General features: G+C 49.5%; 1 protein-coding gene across 3 annotated transcripts in view; it reads right to left on the bottom strand.

The window, feature by feature from the left end:
• Nucleotides 1–1,904: 1,904 nt before the first annotated feature.
• SHROOM1 (shroom family member 1) overlaps nt 1,905–18,638 on the bottom strand; it is a 30,857-nt gene continuing 14,123 nt past the window's right edge. For all 3 annotated transcript variants that reach the window (XM_080555369.1, XM_080555371.1, XM_080555370.1), the window contains 6 exons: nt 8,975–11,780; nt 7,870–7,940; nt 6,980–7,570; nt 5,703–5,853; nt 4,196–4,468; nt 1,905–2,494 (listed from right to left, as the gene is read on the bottom strand). In XM_080555369.1, the coding sequence (XP_080411495.1) occupies nt 2,240–2,494; nt 4,196–4,468; nt 5,703–5,853; nt 6,980–7,570; nt 7,870–7,940; nt 8,975–11,677 (4,044 nt within the window). In that variant the 5' untranslated portion in view covers nt 11,678–11,780 and the 3' untranslated portion in view covers nt 1,905–2,239. The remainder of the gene's footprint in view (nt 2,495–4,195; nt 4,469–5,702; nt 5,854–6,979; nt 7,571–7,869; nt 7,941–8,974; nt 11,781–18,638) is intronic.

The raw sequence follows: 18,638 nt of genomic DNA, 5'->3' as shown, positions 1-18,638 counted from the left end.
TGTGTTTGCCCATCAGACTGTGATTTTACAAGCCCACATCTTAGCACGTAGGTGCTCCGGGAGTACTGCGCACGACTTGGACTAGGTGATCTTGGAGGTCTCTTCCAACCTAGACGATTCTGTGATTCTGTGACTTACCTCCAGCATGAGCTGGCACCACTGCCTTGGGCTTGGCCACTGGGAACAAATCCATAACAGACGATCAGCATGAAAATGGAGACCCACCTGACATCCAGAGCTGCTGGTGCCTTGGAAGCGTTGTTTCTGCTTGCCAGCAAAGAGGTTTCCATTTCATCGCCGTATCATTTTCACTTTGCCTGAAATTCACAGTTTAGAAAAAGTAACAAGGAGCACAGATTCATGACTTTTTGCAAAACAGAGTAGAATTTGTTTCTACTTTTTGCTCTTTGACACATACCTGTGAATGCCAGAGTGGTAGGAGTGGCAAAAGTCTTCCCCATGATACCAAGGACCAAAAAGCCAAGAGAAACTGAAGGGTGCAGACCCATCCTTTCACCTCAAGGCACATACCAGCTTCAATTTATTTCCGACTAGTTGGTTATCCTCAGCTAGGAGAGGAACCACACATTTTGATTGGTCTAGGAGAGACTGCGGATTTTGTAGTGGTGTCAGCTGGCACTGACAAACTGCCCCATTCTTCAACCACCCCAGAGACTTCAAACTTTTTATTCTAACGAGCTCAACTGAAGTCAAGTGGCCACCCTGCTGAACAGCTGGGGCACTGGTCGCTGGAGTTACTTGTGGCCAGTAAAACAGCGGATCCAACATTAAGCACAATCCGTTTTGCTCAGATCAGCAGGACAAAACTACTGTTCTAAACCATCCCCTTGCACCCTTTACTACAATTACATTTACTGGCACTTGCTGAGCGTTGTAGACATACCTCTGAAGCCACCTCTGCAGCCTTACTCAGGGTACATCACGCTGGGTTGTTTCTCCGTAAACGTGGGCAGGGCTGTCGATACAGGTACGTCTGTGTAAGTGCAAACCCAAGTCCCACAGCCACAGAGCAAACCCTTATTTGTTGGACCCCGTGAAGCACCTATCACCACGTCCGTTTGTTCTGAAGGCAGAGGGAGAGCAGCTGGTGACCTCAGAGGCACTGCTAGTAAAACATTTCTTGGTAATGCCTGGCATCGGGGAACAAGGAAAATCTGTTTTGCCCGTGGGAGAAACCTGAGTTAGATTCCCAGCTGCCTCGCTCATGATCGAGGCGTGCAGCTCACACCGAATATTCCTCTCACTGAACACTTTTAAAAAAAAAATCACTCAAATTTTAAGTACAGCAACATCACTGGTTTGACTCAAAACACAATGTTAGTTTAAAAGATTTTTGCCAAGGGAATTATATAAAGCCTCATTGAAACCAAATTATTTCCTCCGCTCTTCCCACCTACCTCTTGCTGCAGCCGAGCTCTTTCCCCACGTTCAGCACTCCCCGTGCACACTGACAATTGAAAGCTACGTAAAAACAGCCCCCAAAGGCGTTGCTTGAAAAATAAACACTTCAAAAGCATAGTGAGGACTTTGCAAACACAGCGTGCGGGAATAAGTTCAGAGTTTAACGTTCCCAGAAATGTTCTTTTAAGGCGGTTTCAACACCTACTGGCATTTTTTTTCTGCCCTCATAAGAAGACCCACTACTGAACAGCCCACCTGGGCTGCGCAGAGCCAGGAGGTACTTGAGGAAGGCAACTACTAAGAAAATGATTATTTTCTTCCATTGCAATGTATTTTTACTGTGTCACGTACATAAGCAGTAGAAACAAGTGCAGGAGTTTCACCGAAGCGATCCGTAGCATTCCCTATGGTTTTGTTCAATCTCAGTTCAGATTTGCACACCCGCATCGTTTTCCATTTCAAACACTCACCCACCCACGAGGTGCAAACTTGTGCTGCTCTTTTATTGCAGTTATGTCAATCTGGAAACAGATGGACAGACGACAAGGGGAAATACATGACAAATTTAGAGGAATAAGACATCCTAGCAGTCATTTCCAAAACGCAGCCTGCTACACACTGCAGGATTTTGTCAGTTGGCCTGTCCAGGGGGGAAGCGTGTCCAGAGCGTGCCTCGAGCCTCTGAGCACTTGTCGGTCCTGGGGCACTAACAGCATCGCACCGGTCATCAGCGTGAGCCCAGGGCGGTCAGCGCGCACGGATTCCCAGGAAAAGGTCACAAATTACCAGGTACAAAAACGGACGGTCCGTTAGGGTGTTAGAGGGGGATGCTCTCCTTGAGATTTTCTAACTGTTCTTCGAAAAATTTGATCTGCTCTTCGAGGTCCTTCTGTTCGATCAGCAAGGAGGTCTTCTCCTGCACAAAGCGCCGGTAGTCCTGGAGCTGCTGCTCCGTCAGGTATTTGGCAAGGATGCCAGCGACCACTCTGCCCCTGCGATCCAGGTTCTCTTTCAGGTCTTTTGCATCTTCCCGCTGCCTAGACAAGAGCTTGTGCCGTTCGTTCAGCGATTGCTAATGGGGTGAGAAAACAAAGCAGCACGCTGTGAAAACTCATCATTCCTGGCAGACTCCGGATCGTAATTTGGAAGCCACAGTCGATTTAGTTTAATTACTTCCTCTTGTGGGCTTTGTGTTCCACATGAGTTTTTTCTAGATTAAATTACTCGTTCTTGTGGCTTGCAAGGTAAAGACTCCCAGTAAATCCCATCAAGGCTTCTTCCATGCTGCCCTCAGGACAAAAATCAATGTACTTAACATTCTGCTAATTTTAGCGTATCCTGCATCCCTCTTATTTCAATTAGCAGTTTTTTAAGCACACATCTTTGTATTTTCTGAGTTGTGTGTGGCCAGAGTGCCAATGCCATACAAAAAATATCATGTTACTTCTACTAAAATGCACGTGTACTAAAATAACTGTGAGGCAGACAGTAACTGTTCAAAGGTTTCTTTTTCCCAAATCCACAAGCATCAAGCCTTGCCTGTCCCATGGGATTTTAACACCTTTCACATTTCAGCTGATTCTCTTTCAGCTGTAATGATTTTCATAGGGATAAAAGTTTTCCACTGCTGCAAAATCTCTGGTTTCAGGACCAAGTCCCTAAACAGCACAGAGCAACTGCCACCACCTGCGTCCTGAGGGCAGCAGCTGGAATCAAAGAGCAAGACTGCTGGGGCAATTACAGCGACTGGGAGATACCTGCAGAAGAAACTGGCACATAAACAAGCCTTTACTGAGCATGTTATTCCAAGTCTTGAATAAATGATTTTAATGTATTTACATGAAGAGGACAAACACAGCACTAAGGAAACGGCAGCCCCCTGCCAACCACAAAGCACAAAGTCCGTTAGGTGTGAAATGCAGCCCAGAATTATCTGCGCTAACTTGACAGACATTTCAGAGCAGGTAGGTCCTGCTTCTCCTCATCGCTCTGCATGGGAGGATTCTTAGTGCCCCGCTGTGCTCCAGCACAACAAACCTCTACAACATGCACGAAAGGTCAGCAGCAGCCCAGCTCCAGGAACCCCAGCAGTAACACCGTGCTTTCTAATTTCTGAACAAAAAATAACAGCAGCAGGTACCGCTTTGATAAAAGCATGTCTAAAAGCAGGAAGGACAGCAGGAAACCCTCATTCCTAGGATAAACTCAGCTTGGCTTCTCTAAAAAAAAAAGCATACTGCAGACTTGAAAAGCTTTCCTGGTGACATGAGACAATTCCTAATTTTCCAGCAAAAGTGGCCGGTAGAGTTAAACTACAGGAAATTCTATCTGAAGTTATGACCACATCTTCCTCCTGCTCCCTATAGCTCAGACGTGCCCTTTAAGTGAAATAAGGTTTCACAGCAGTAATTACCACGCTGCAGTTACCAGTGGGAAAACAACCACCTCTGAAGCACAGGTTGTGATCTGCTGCAGAGGGAACAAATGGTCACGGGTTCAAAAGCTCAGCTCCCCAGGTCCTGCCGCTCCTGCCATGCCACCGCCCTGCTGCGAGAGCAGAGCTGGTGCTGCGTGTGCACGAGGGCTCTCCAGCACCAAACTGTCCGTGCTGGGCCACGGAGACCCAGCCCCTCACCGCCCGCTACCAAACGCTGCCCAAGCAGCAGCTGGCTCAGATCGGGTACAACCCCCCCGTTCAGAGCTGTCAGAGCACGGCCCCACCTTGAAAGACGCAAAGCGAACAAATTAAACACCCTGTGCTCTCATCACCCACCTTCTCCTCGGCATCCGTATTGCCGTCGATCCTCCTCATGGCGTTTTGGACCCGGGCGAGGCGGCTGGACAAGCAGAGCAGCAGGCTCACCACCTTCTCCAGGTCACCGATGAACATCAGGTAGCGCTCAAACTCGTTGGGCTTGCAGACGTCGTGCACCATGGCCTCCAGCTCCTTGCCACGCGCGGCGCAGTCGCTGGCTTCCGAGAGGACGAGCTCCCTGTCCTCCCACAGCGCCTGCAGCTTGGAGCGCAGGCTGGAGATGAGTTCCAGCTGCAAAGGGGAAAAAAAAAAAAATCACAAGAGGCTTATCGCCGAAGAGAAGTCGTGTCATTTATAAAGAAGGGAATTTTCTCACGTCATCTTTGCCAAATTTAAGACTTAAAATAATTTCAAGCTCTGGAAAAGGAAAAAAAAAAAAAAAAAAAGATCATCCTAGGTATACTTAATTCTCAAACTCTGAAAAGCAAATTACTGGTAATCGCCTTAACTGCTGATATAATTCCTAACTCTGAGAGCTTCCAACCACAGTCAGAAGTAAACTACAACAAAGATTACAACATATATACACATGGCTTCGTCTAAGACATGACCGTGAAGCCACAGCTCTATTACCACACACGAACTGACTGGAATTTCATTTATAATACGCACGGAAAAAAAATGATTTTTTCAGTGGATGCAAGTGAGCAAAGCGCCTAGTAGCAAAGCACGCGGAGAAGGCTGTCTAATGCAGCAGTGTTACTACGGGGAGAGGCCCCGAGACCAGAGTGGGAGAGCGATATCAGCTTTTTTTGGAAATCAACCAATGTCACCATAAAGAGCAGCAGCAGTTAAACAGCAGGTAACGAAAAATATCACCACATACACAGCAGGAGGAACTTCAGGAAGGCAGGCTATAATTACCTGAGAGAGGTTATGGCCAAGTTTCTACAGGGAAAAAAATAATTTAATTCTTCAAAGCTACACGTTACCCTTCCGAGATGCCATGTTTCTATCCCTAGAACCAGAGTCCAGCTACGCCCATGCTACCTTCACTTGCTGTACGTAAGGAAATTAACAGACCCTTGTAACATACAGAAACTGCTGCCAGCTCTCTCAGAGTAAAAACCATTTCTTATTTACGCTGCCAGCTGTAATGAATTTTACAGCTACTGAAACCAGATTTGAGCCAGCTGCTGCACAGGAGCTGGCTGTGCGAGGACAGGGATAACCAGCCTGCGGGCCCGTTTCAGACACAAGCCATCCCCAACGACCTGCTGAAGGTAAGTGTGTGGAAGGAGAGATCTGAGTAAAGCCAGGCAGAATTTAAACACCACTGCTCGTGATCAATTTGCCAATTCACTAGGAAATTTACTACTGGAAAAATAAATGATTTGAAGTTATACGTGAAACATTGTTACTGGGATAAACATCATGAATAGGAGCACCCACAGTACATGAATGTGACATGAATAACTTTGTGGTGGTGAAGAAACAACGGTTCCTTTGATGGCCATCTACCTACTTTCTTACACGTGATGTCATCTAGGTCCTTTGTGTCATCTCCGCTCCCGTTCGGGGTCTGGTTTCCCTTACAAATGGGACTGTCACTCCTTTGCTTGGCATTGAGTTCGGGTTCAGAGCATTCTTCTGGCACATCTCCATTGCTTTTCCTGCTATTTGTACAGAAAATAAACACCTGTGACAAACACTTAGAGTTCTGTTCATGAACATCGTGTCCAAAGAAGGGCAACGAGGCTGGTGAAGGGTCTGGAGAACAAGTCTGAGGGGCGCTGAGGGAGCTGGGGTTGTTTAGCCTGGAGAAAAGGAGGCTCAGGGGGGACCTTATTGCACCAGGGAAAATGGCCTTAAGTTGCACCAGGGGAGATTTAGGCTGGATATCAGGAGAAATTTAATCACTGAAAGGGTTGTGAAATATTGGAAGAGGCTGCCCGGGGAAGTAGTGGAGTCACTGTCCTTAGAGGTCTTCAAAAAACATGTAGATGCAGTGCTTTGTGAATGGTTTAATGGGGGACTTGGCAGCGCTAGGCTGAAGGTTGGACCAGATGATCTTAGAGATCTTTTCCAACCTCTACCATTCTGTGATAATGCCCTTGGTTTTATGCATCTCTACTTCCAAATCACCTTTCTCTCATCCCACAGCAGGGACTTTTCTAACATTTTAAAAGATGCAGAGCAAAGAATTTGTAGCCTGGGATTATCATAGTCCCTTTCAGTAAGGTCTCTTACTGGCTTTGATGCACCCAGCTCAGCACATTGCTGACAACACATCAGCACGGCCACCAAGGTGCCTCCTGCCACCTTCAGCAGCAGGGGCCTCCGGGCCAGCTCCTGGCCTTACGTGCAGCCCCAGCTCCCACTCCCACGGGCTCAGGAGTGGACGAATCTGCTGAACACCTTGATCTGCAAAGTCTGTAAACGGCGTGGTGTGGGAGCCACACAGCCTGGCTGAACAGCAGCAAATTTACCCTGGCAGAATTGGGTTAAATTTGTCGTACCTCAAATGCTCATCTACTAATGTAAAGCCTGCTGATTTCTCTTGCTTTCCATGCACGCAGCTTGTTTGTTTGCATGCAGCTATCATGGTGTGCTTTACTCCACGTTTCTTCCATTACGCGCTTATAGCCCCAGGTATTTTTTGACAAATAAATCAGAAAACTAAAATATTTCAGTAACAAACCAAGCGTAAAAAATCCCCGAGTCTTCTTAGCACCGGTATATACATAATATTCAAGCACCATAAGACCTTAAACTAGTAGTTAATTGTTTTGGTCTACTTACTCGTTCCCCTGCGCATGCTGTACATCTGCCTTTCTTCTGTGTGATTTATCCAGCATGGAAACATCAACAGGAAAAAGACCCTCCATCAGGTCCAGAGCAGTTTTTCTCACCGGGTAAGGCATGAGAATATCAACCAGAGAACTGTCTTTGGCAACAATCTCCATCGCAAGTTCTTCATATCGCTGGTCCTCAGCAGACCACAGTCTCCTTTTGGACGGATTTGTCTCTCTCTCCTGCAGAATATCTTCTTGGCTGTTGAGCACGGCTGCTTCCTTTGCAAATAAACCTTTGGGTGCATTTTTGTCTCCTTGGTGAGACCGAGCCGGTGATGCGTGGCAGCACGTTCCTTTCTCCTGAGGCACTGCAGCATCACTTGCCTTTAGCTGCTGCTCTGGGCGCTTCGTCAAAGCACTGCCATTCGGAGACCCAGCGCTGCAATCCTCTTCCACTTGGGCATCTTCCTGGCTGCTGCTTCTTGAGCTAGGAATAGAGGTTTCAGGAGCTAGTTCCTCGGCGTCCTGACAAGAGCGTCCGGTTAGGTCACTGTCTTGTTCGTGATTCTGGCATCCATCTTCCGCATGACCGTGGAAACTGCAAGAGCACAGACAGAAGTTCCTTCCCACTTGAGACACTTCCTCTACACCAGATGCTTTTGCAGGCTGCTTAAGCAGCTACAAGTAACTGTCATCGCACTTCCAGCTTCCTCTATTTATTAAAGCCTTAAGGCTGGACCCACCCCAGCCCCCCCCAGCTGCTGTTTTCGCCGGAGGTCGCACGGGGGAGCTGCGCTCCCGGTGGCCGGAGGCGCTCCCCGGGCGCACGGCGCGCTGCGCTCCGGCTCCCCGCGGCGGAAACCCAGGGGGCAGCCCCCGTGCCCCGCGCAGCCTTACCTGGGGACGCCGGGGCAGCTCTCACGAGGCTCAGACGGTGACACGGCCCCGCCGGCACATCTCTCCGCGTCCTGCAAACGACAACGGCACCGGTACTCGCACCGTGCAGCCGCCGCGGCTTCGTGCCCGCGTCTGCTCTCCCCGGGAGCAGCAGCCAACAGCTGAGTAGGTTTAGCAGGGTGTTTTGTTGGGTTTTTGTGTTTGGTTGGTGTTTTAAGTTTGTCCATCTCTTTTTATTAATGCAGATGCCATTAGAATCTTTCTAGGTAGCATCCATCTATCTTTCCTAGAAAACCAAGTAACGGCTAGCAACAAAGCACAGGCTCTACTCCCACCGACCCCCACAACAACTCAGAAGGTGGCCACTGTTGGTGGGAGTCTCTTCAGTCGGGTAATTTCAGTAGCATGTTAGAGTATTTCTGTTCTGACCATTTTAGTATTATTATTTTTCCTTTTGCAACAACATTGACAGCCACTGTCCTTCAAATTCAGGAGCCAAAAAGGTTCCTGAATTCCCGGGCTGTGACTGCAGAGCACAGCAGAAGCAAAGCAATGGGCAGGTCTCTAGCTGGTTTTCAGTCATTGCGGGAACTTCCCAAAGGGTAAGCTTTAGCTAGAAGCCTTCCCCCGGACCCCTTTTTAAAACTGCACACTTGTTGCATGATAACGAGTGCTTCTGCCCGGACCGAGCACGCTGCTCAGTCGGCCGTTGCAGTTCCCACCCTTACGCAATTGCTGCAGCTCTTCACACTGAGGAACACATTGTTTGTCCGCTGCTTGTAATGCTTCCTTACATAATGCTTTTGAGAATAACAAATTGTTATCATTAATCATTAACGCATCAAAATTGGTGGCACTTCTCTTAAAATCTCCCCTAATTAATTCTCTGGCACACTGCAAAAAACAGAGCATTCGCTCTGCTTTCCAACCACTACACAGCACTTCCTACAGATTAAGCGAGCTTGCCTTCTCCATGACTTCTTTCATCTCTCTGCCACGTGTTAAAAATGAAGCCTTCGTCCCCATTCCTGCTGCTCAGCGGTTTTTCACGCAAACAGCCCGCCGTTCTCCCTCTCAGAGCAGCCCCTGTCCCAGCCCCTCTCACCTGGGCGGCAGGAGGCGTTGACTTGGGCCTCTCGGCAGCCGGGGCAGCAGCAGGAGCAGCAGCCCCAGGGAGGCTTTCGTCCGGTGCCTGCTCAGGGCCGCGGCTCCCCACGGCCACAGGACAGGGGCTGGGCTCCGAGGACACCGGCCCAGCAGCAGAGCCGGGGCCGCATCTGCTGGCCACGCTCGGGGGGAGGCAAACATCTGGTGGTGGTTCTTCAGAGAACGCTTGGCAGAAAACCTCATCGCTTTGCATCTTCCTGCTCCCACTGGGGTTGGAAGCCTTGCCAGGAGGCCATTTAGGAAGCGAAGGCCTCTTCTGCAGGGGCGGCTTATGCAGCGGGACGTGCTGCGTGCCTCCTGGTCTTTGGCTAATCTTTCGCTCCATGTATTCAACAAGCGCGGTGTGCTGGATTTGTTTCAGCTCCGTCCGGGAGATACTTGAGCTGGAAAGTGCCCTCCCTCTGTTTTCCAGGGTCTTTCTCCTGGCTGCCTCTGTGCCCGGCTCAGTCCTTTCACCCCTGACCTGGTGCCACGGGACTTCCTTGTCTGCGAGCTGATCGAGTTTCTCAGGCTCAGAATAACACAGTTTCTTTTCCTCTTTTGTTTCCCTTTTCCTTCCCCCTGTTTGACCCTTTTGTGGCCTCTTTATTTCTCCATCTCTGTTGAAACTTTCTAAGGATTCAAGATGAAGAGGGGAACAAGGAGCAAGTTTGGCTTCCTCATGTGCCCCGGATAATGAGAAAGATCTCAGGTGTTCGATTGAAGGCCTCTTGGAGGGCTTCTGTCTTAGTCTAACAGGCAAACTCATCTGTAAGTCTTTTCTTTTAAAGGAGGTTTCTCTCAGAACCTTTTTCTGAGCCACTTTAAGTTTCTCTCTGTAGTCATTCTTGAAACTCTCATCCACGGATGAAGCAGGACTCCCGAGAACGAGATCTTCAGTCTCATCCAGACCATCATCGGCACGCTGGTGGTGCTGGCTGGCTGGCTGGAGCTGGCTGCCTTCCCTCTGTATCTCTACACTCCGCACCGAGGGAGCCTGGCTGCTCGTCGGAAATTCCTCTGGTGAGCTCCTTGAGCCCTCTCGACATTGGGCAAGCTTGTGGTGGTGCAGGATGTTGGTGGCTTTTCCCCCAGAGAGGTAGTAAAGCATGGGAGTTGTCTGTCTGCTTATTTGTTCGCCAGCAAGATCGTCCCGCAGCTCTCTCGAGAGCTGTTTTTGAAGTTCAGGCTGGTATTTCTGACAGGGAGCAGGAGCTTCCTCTTGCTCTAGGTGCATGCTGAGCTCAGGACTGCTGTCATTGGCTTGGTTTTCTTTCCTGACTTCATTTAAAAATTGTGATGTGGAATCCTCCTTTGGTCTGAGCAAAGCTGTTCGGTCAGTATCAGCTGACTCTGCAGCACGGTAGCTGCAGGACACCGATGGTTTCTGTGTTTTGGCTTGGGGATTCAGGAGTGGCTCCCCAGCACCACTCCCGATCTCTCCTTTGTAGTTATGGCACTGATTTTCATCTCTACAACTGTTCAGCTTCCTGGATGCGCTTTTAGTTAGAAGAGCATTCTCCATGTATTTTAAGTCACAAATGTCCTCAAACACATCCCGAGCCAAGTCTGAGCGCAGCTCGGCGCGGAGTGGGCACTGAGCGCAGAGCAAGGACCCTTTCCACCGGCTGGGTTCTGGCACCGCGCTTCGCAGATCTGCTTCTCTGAAAGTTGGCTTGCGCACGCTGCAGGGGTACTGTTTGTCTTCTTGTGTATCATTAACAGTGCGAGGGTTGGCGTGCCCTGGAGGAGAGGGCTTGGAGTTCCTCTCGTCAGGAATTTTATGAGCATGAGCTGAATTATAAGCAGAAAAAATTTTAGAGACATTCGCCACAGAGTCAGTCCTTAAATATTCTTGAAAAATGAATGAAGACGGCCTGCTGAAAACATGGGGATTACTTCTCTTCACAGGTTTTTGGGCTGGGCTCCTCTCTGCATTTTCTTCTGTCCTTAGCCCCTGACCTTTTGATACAGACACCCTGTCTGTACAACCGGCAGACCACCAGCCTTTGTGTTCCACAGTCTTTCTCCCGGCTGCCGCTGCATCTGGCTCAGGGATCTCATCCCTGTCCTGGCTCCACGACATGTCCCCGTGAGCTGGCTGCGCGCTGCCCTCCCCGAGACTCCCAGAGTTACGTCTCCCCCTCGTGTTCTCAAGGTGTCTGGCGACCCTGAAGCTGTCGAGTCGCACAGGAGGAGAGGGTGGCGGTGCAGCCAGGGGCAGTGGTCCCTGGCTGGAAGCCCCGGGGGAAGGAGTGCTTCCACAGCCCCCCACGAGCCCAGCGCTGTGAGGGATGCCACGGATGCTCGGGTCTGGTGCCTTGTGTGGATGCAGCCATCTGAGATCAGAGTTTGCTGCGCTGAGGTTATAAATGCCTCTTACATACTCTGAGTCCATGTACGGTACCTGCTCGGGAGGCAAAGAGCAGCGTTCACCATAGCACGATGGGGTGGGATACTCTGGAACGTTTGATCCCCCCGAGAAAGAGCTGTAAGCAGAGTCTGCTCTTCCAGGGAGGTGCAGGAGGTGGTCCGAGCTGCCAAGGGACGTCACTGGCGACAGACGACTGCTGTCAGGGGAGGCCGCGGGCTCCACCAGCTCTCCAATTTGGCCGCCTTGCCCATGAGTCCATCTTTCTATCTCATTCCCAGACAGAGCCATGTTGAAGCCTCTCCAGGAAACGGTCTGATTAGATGTCCGCAGCTGAGCTGTTGAAAGAGTACATTTTGCACCGCAGTCACATTCCAGTAATATTCAGAGGATCCTAAAATAAAGCAAACAAAAAAACAGAGATGTGAAAAAGACTCAGTGGGAGGATCCCAACTGCGCTTTGGGAGACCAGGCAGAGCATCACACACACGTTGGCGATGAGAACCTGAAAACAGCGTTCGGAGTAGCTAGATGGCTTCAGCAATTATCAGGATATTGGGATGATCAATTCCTCTGTCACAAACGGAGGAACTCAGTCTTCAACAACAAGAGCTTTTGAGATCTTCATTAAATCTAAAAGATGATATACATAATTAGAGGATGTCCTCTCACTGCAATTACAAAGCATCAAGGGCCAGATTCAAAGCTAGTTTCTGAATCTGTCTAGAAATAAGCCTGAGAGGTTGAAAACCCCAGCTCAGCGCTGCCTGATCCTGGAGGTATTTGAATACAACACACACCTGGCGGGATGAAGCTTCAAAGTGACTTTCGGTTGTGCTTCCAGAAATGCTCGCAGCCCTGGGTCAGCGCCTGATGTGGCCCTCACCGAAACAGCACGAGGTTTTGCAGCTACACGGCTGCACTCACCTTGCTCAGTGACACGCCTTCTGAAGAAACGCAAACTGTCTCCAAGTCCTACCAACTAAATATCACACGTCTGTTTTCCTGAAAAAGGTGAAACTCCCCACAGGTTCGCCTGCTGTTCCCAATAATGTGCATCTGCAGCGGGGCCTCGTAAAGCTGGCGGGGAGATTCCAGCGGTGATGCCGCCGTTTAATCAAAAAACTTCACATTCCTGCCTTGTTTCAAAGACAGTCCTGGTATCATTCATTTTGAGCCAAGGGAAGAGGTGGATGGAAGCCAAAATACACAAGTTAATCTATAAAGGGAACTTGGACTTGTGGGGCACAGTAAATAAATTAACTAGTTTCTGAGAAATGAAAGGAGCATACCACCACAAAGTGGGAACTTCTGCTGGGCTCTTTCAGAAATTTCAGTAAGAAATCAACTCATGGACACTTGGAGAAGTTTCATCTCTCCCTAGAGATATCTAAAATGCAGCCGTGAAATTTGTCTCACAGGAAACACAAAGCCTCAGTGGCTGATGGCGAAATTTCCCATGCTTTTCATCGGCGTACTGAAGAATTTATGGAAGTAAAAACCTTAGAAATCTGGCGTAAGGAAAGCCTTGAATGTTCTGAACCTATCAAGAAAGAAAAGCAGATGAGAGAGTGAATGCTCGGTGAGCTCTGTGAGCCTGGGTGTACCTGGAGGCGCTGGGAGCTGCGCAGGATGAAACCCTGTGGGAGCCGCATTCCACGAGAGAACCAGAAGGCAGATTTCTCTGTCACTTTTATCTCCGTTTTTTAATCAAAATTTTATTCCAGTGGACCTTCTCCAAGCAGCTCGATTCCCCCACGACTGCTATGAATAGGCTGGGCCAAGGCTTTGTCTGGGACGTGCTGGCACCATTCCACTGAAGTTAATGGAGCTGCCCTGATTTACAGCCCGAAGTTGGCTCTGACTTTCCACAGCTATGCACAGAATTTATATAACAGTTGTGCTGCGGCTTTCCACCAGTGACAGAGCTCTCGTGATTTGCTATAGCAGCGTTTCCTAAGAACCTTTCCCCCTCGTTATTTCCAGCTACCTCTGCTTGCAATTTACAGCGAGCGCAGCAACAAAGAGCGGAATTTGTGTCTCAGGGTTTTATGACAATACCAGAAATAACAGGAAACTATTCCTGTACCTTAGAAGCTGAAGGTGTGACCGCCTGGCTTGGAAAAAGCGGCAGCAAGCGCCGAGCCGTGCCTGCGGCAGGACGCAGGAGGAGATGGCAGCTCACGGCACGTTCCCTCCTCCCTGGCAGCCTCTCGTCTGAGCTACCTGCAGCCTTTCCTCCCGGACAGCAGAGAAGTGCCAGATAGGCCAGAGAACTTTTTTCTCCACCCTGGTGCCCTCTGCTCCCATTCTTGCCATGGCTCTGATCTTGCGTGTCTGCTCGGTCTACGTACGAGTCTGCAATGTCACATCCTCGAAGCGACAGAAATAATAAGGACTGACTTGATGCACTGAGCTCCACAAGTCTCCACTAAAACTTAAACAACACGATAATGAAACACATCTTGGGGAAAACCTACCATCCTATTCGCCGTTCCTATTTGGAAAGATGTTTCCTGAGCTCTGGAAGCAAAAAATCAAACAATGATGTTATTGTTCTCCTCAGCTGGTAGGTGGTAGAGCACCCTCATGGAGCACACTGCTGCTGGGCCTTAGAAGTGCCCTGGCAAGGCTGTAACACAGAGCGAACGTTCCTGACAAGCTCTCGGTATTTTCATTGCAAACCTCCAAAATCAAAAAGAAAAAAGTAGAATTAAAGGTGTGTCAGAACAAAGGGCACACAACAAAAGACACAGAACAAAGGAAGATGAAGGAAGGTGTGCTAACTGTGTCATCCCAGATGCCCAAGGAAAGTAATAAAGCCCCTAACAGCTATTAGGATCCAAACAAAGGTGCTTTTTTTTTGATTTGGCTTGGTTTTTGTTTTGTTTTTAAAAGGCTTGACTTCCATCCCTTTATTTATTGTATTTGCTGCAGTTCTGCCCAGGAGCCTGTACACGGAGCACAGCGCTCTATGCAAAGCAGCCTGCAAATACAGAACGTGAAGTCGTTGCCCTGTAGATCTGACAAGGAGATGAGGCAAACAAAGCATGGAAGAGAATCGGGACCTCAACGGGGAAAGCAATCGGCTACTGCTGCACCGCCGGCCGGGGGCTGAGGCCAAACAAAACCCGGGGGATGCTGTGGGCACTAGGCTGGGCACTCTCTGGGCCAAGACAATGATGTCCGATGTATCAAAACAAGATTTGTTCCAAGTTTTTACCGTGATAATAGTAGGAAAAAATACTACTGTCACAGCCGCGTTCATTTGTTCACTTCCAATAAAGTGTACTAAGGCAATTTCCGTTAAACCGCCCTTTTTAGACAAATGGTTCCGTGGAAGTAAAGGCAAGAGCCCCGCAGCTATTAACCTGTATCAAACTGCAACACGCATCTGTTCTCTGAAGAACAAAACAGACAAGTGTGTGAGACGCAAAGCGAGCTCTGTGACCAGCCTGCCGATATTATGTCATGTCCGTGTTTGTGAACGACCCGCTGCTTATCAAAGGGCAAACACTTCGTGTAAATATTAGCCCAAATTCTTCAGATTCCAATCACTTGCACAGACTGCAGCACCCAATCCGTCCGTTTCACGGGCCGCGAGACGTAACTGCTACCAAAACGCATCCGCGGTACCCTTGCTTCAGCAGGCAGCTCCCCGGCCATCCCGGGGGGCACCAGGGTGCTGCTCTGCAGCTGCACGCACGGTTCCCACATCGCCACCCCGGGCAGAAATCCACGCTCGCGCACGACGCGGGTGACCCGCGCAGTCCCAGCGCCCATCTCTCTTCTCTCCAGCCACGCCGCATCTTAGCGAGAATCGGTCCTTTGGCCGCACTGTGAAACTTGCGGAAATTCCAGACAAAAGTCTGAAGTCTTCGAATTCCACCGCTTTCACATGATAAAGGGCGAGGGAAGGAAAAGGACACCACATCCAGGGAAGCGTGTCTGTACGGCTGTCCCCGTGCCAGCATCTCTGAAAGTCACTCCCAGCTTTATTGCCCTTCTTTTTCTAATTTATAAACCAGAACTTTCAACTTTAGGTCTCAAACTTGTCTTACAGGAGGGCAACGTAAGAGAAGACAGCAGATGGCACCCCCTTCGGATGACTGGGAAATACACCTTTGCTAACTTGTATTTTTCTTCAAAGATGTCTGAAGTCTCTCAAAAACGGATTCCTGATTTAGCGCAGTTTCCACGACCGTGCAGGTAGCCATCTACCAGCCGCCAGGGATGCCGTATATCAAAACCCACAGACAAACTCGCAGGGCTGGCTTATACGGGCCCAGTGGGAAACTTTTCCTGCTACTGGGAGCCAAAGAAAGTCAAAGTGTCAGACATTATTGAGACAGAGCCTAAGTGGGATTTAGGGGAGGTTTATGACTCATGTGCACATTAATAAATTTCACCAGAGTTTGAGGAACGTAAACATTTCAAGTGAAATCACAGACACAGACCTCTGGCTTTCTGGAGCAATGAAAACGTCCCGAGCAATTTCAAGGAAGATGAAAATAATAACGCGCTTCAATATCCCTTCACTGTGTGTGAATAAATCTTCCCAAACGCCCTCACCCAGCTCTGCCTCGCTCTCCGCGGAAGGACCGGGCTCCTACTGATGGGCACGGCAACTCCGCCTGGCCTCGAGCCGGCCCTTCCCTGCAGACGTCCCTGCAAGGCGAGGGCACCTCGCTGCCGACACGTCTGTCCTCCGAGTAACACGACTGCTCGGCTGAAGAAAGACTGCAGCCCAGATAAAATTATCTTGGGCCTGGGAGCCACGGCCCGATCTCCGACCAAGGATTTAATGAGGAAGGACAGGTTTAGCAATCCCTCACAGCCTGGGCAGAGACCTCGTCTGAGCGCCCAGCAGCGCCTGACCTTCTCGTTAGAGCAGGCACCCTCCGCGTACTTCCCCATTGTCCTCAAATTCACTGTCTTTACTCAGCCTCAAAAATGTCTCCTGGCTTCCATCGTCATCACTCCCTAACCTACTAAACACCAAACACCTTCTTTGTTTCTACCTCGGAAAGCACTTCACAAAAAAAGGCTTTTGTCAGAAATCGCTGCTTCAGCCTGAACACACGAGTGTCTTTCCAATCTTTCCCATCCCATCCTTTCTTATTTCACTACAATTTTCCTTCTTTTTTTTTCCTTATTGCTTGATTGAGCTCATTTAATCCCACAAGTTTATCATCCAAGAACAGACTCAAAAAGATTCAAGAGCATCAGAGAACTAGAGACTCTACTGAGCTCGAAGTGTAAGAGAAAAAAATCTAATGATTCTGTTGATTTTTGTACATGTGCAAGTTCATCACGGATTAGATTATTAACATCCCAGGAAACACAAAAGAGAATTCAAACTGAATATGGAGCTCTCACACCCCTCACACACATTCCCAATACGTCTAAGGCAACCAAGAGCAGAAAACCACATTTTCGGCAAATGGTCAGCGGCCTCGGCGCCACGGAGCATTACGGCCCCGAGGCCAGGTGAGTTTGTTCTCAGCCTGCCCAGGGCAGTTTCCTCCTTGTGCGGCAGAGTTTATTCCGCAGGTGCAATCACACACCGCCACTGCTGTGCTGCCTTTTGCCTCACCACAAAACTGTTACGAAGTCCTGCTCTGGGAAGGGAACCCAGCATCTTGCCTCCTAAGCACTTCTGCTACCCACAGATTAATTTCTGTGGGAACTGGCTGGCCTCAGTAAAGCACGGAGCTGTCCCATTCCTTCATTGCACACTGCCAGTATGAAATATAATTAACCAGCAGTATTAGCACTTCCATTTTCTTGTAAACAAATTTAATATGATGAATTAATTTGATTTTTTAAAAAGACCAGCTTTTAAACTCTCTTATTTTGACGTAAGAAACTGAAACTGTTCCTTTCCAGAAGATGCCTGTGCTCAGTCTCCTTTATCCATAACTGTGCCTGCCGCTGGGCTGAGGGAGACCGAAATGTGTTATCCAGTTACCACAGAGCATTCCGTCGGAATAAAAGAAAAACACAAAGTACATAGAGGAAACATAGCATAGCAGACCGGCCCATTCCTTTGGCAAGCGTTTTGCATGCAAGTATTTTCCCATATCTTTCATTTGGACAAAAGTCGCCAGCATTTATTCTTACTCCCACTGAACACTGTTATCGCTGGTTTCCACAACAAACCACGAGAAACCACGAGGAGCTGAAGCTGATCTGGGAACACCTGCTAGTGATGTTAGCACAGGTTTGATGGTGGAACGCAAGTTACTCGGGATCCCAGGCAGAAATTAAACGCTTGCTTACCTTTGCGAGCAGTTTTCAGGCAGATGCCGCAAAACTGACAGGAGGTGATTAGGAAAAGGATTGGGGAAAGCACATATTGAGCTCACTCGGGGAAAAAAGGCAATGCTCAGAGCATTTAGCGCAGACCCAGACGCCCTTTATGCGGCAAACCCGCAGAACGTGCATCCCCGAGGAGCGCGCAGCACCCCTGTGAAAGTCTCACCTCTTTCCCTCTGGGATGCGCAGGCTGAGCCCTGGTGCTCAGGAGGCTGTGTGCAATCACATGGCCCCGAGGCTGCTCTGGAGCCCAGGTTCAACATCGCAAAGCACGGTTTTAATATTTTCCAGGACGTTTCCTGCTCCTTCATCTGTTTCCCTGCTGACTGCTACAGGAAAGATGCCTTTGGATGGGAGCTGACGGACTTAGGCAGCAGATGCTGCTCAGGAAGCAACCTGAGACCTGAGTTAGTCCTTGGCGGGGAACAAGGATCCACAGAAAGCACGGCACTTCCACACTCTGCCTTCCTACATCACCCTCCTTCCCCTACCACGTCCCACAGGCTGGCAGGTCTCGAATCGCCCTCCTCGCACACAGCCAGCAGCTCTGCCAGCCCCCGTGCCCCGGGGTCCGTGCTCTGTGCCCCGCTCTGCAGAGAGCCCTGCACACTGCTGCCGGGATGCCCACAGGCACCCCTGGCCGTGGGCATGGCCAGGTGCATCTGGCAGCGCTCAAACCACGTACGGACATCGTACAAACGCTGCACTAAGCTGGGTCCTTGGATCTGCATCCCCCAGCTGCTCCGGGACACGCTGCCGTGGGCACTGTCCGGATGAACGGACATCTGCTTGTGCAGAGAGCCTGGGGACAGCAAGCAGGCACAACAGACACACGCCCCGGGGCCCTCCAAGGTCTGCAGTCTGCGTTTCGCAGAACCTCTCTCCCCCCCCAAACACACGCACTTATCTGTAGATTAAGGAGCAATTAATCAAT

Source organism: Anser brachyrhynchus (genome assembly GCF_964034855.1).
Source record: "Anser brachyrhynchus genome assembly, chromosome: 14".
Classification (NCBI taxonomy): Eukaryota; Metazoa; Chordata; class Aves; order Anseriformes; family Anatidae; genus Anser; species Anser brachyrhynchus.
This window is presented reverse-complemented; position numbering and strand designations above follow the sequence as displayed.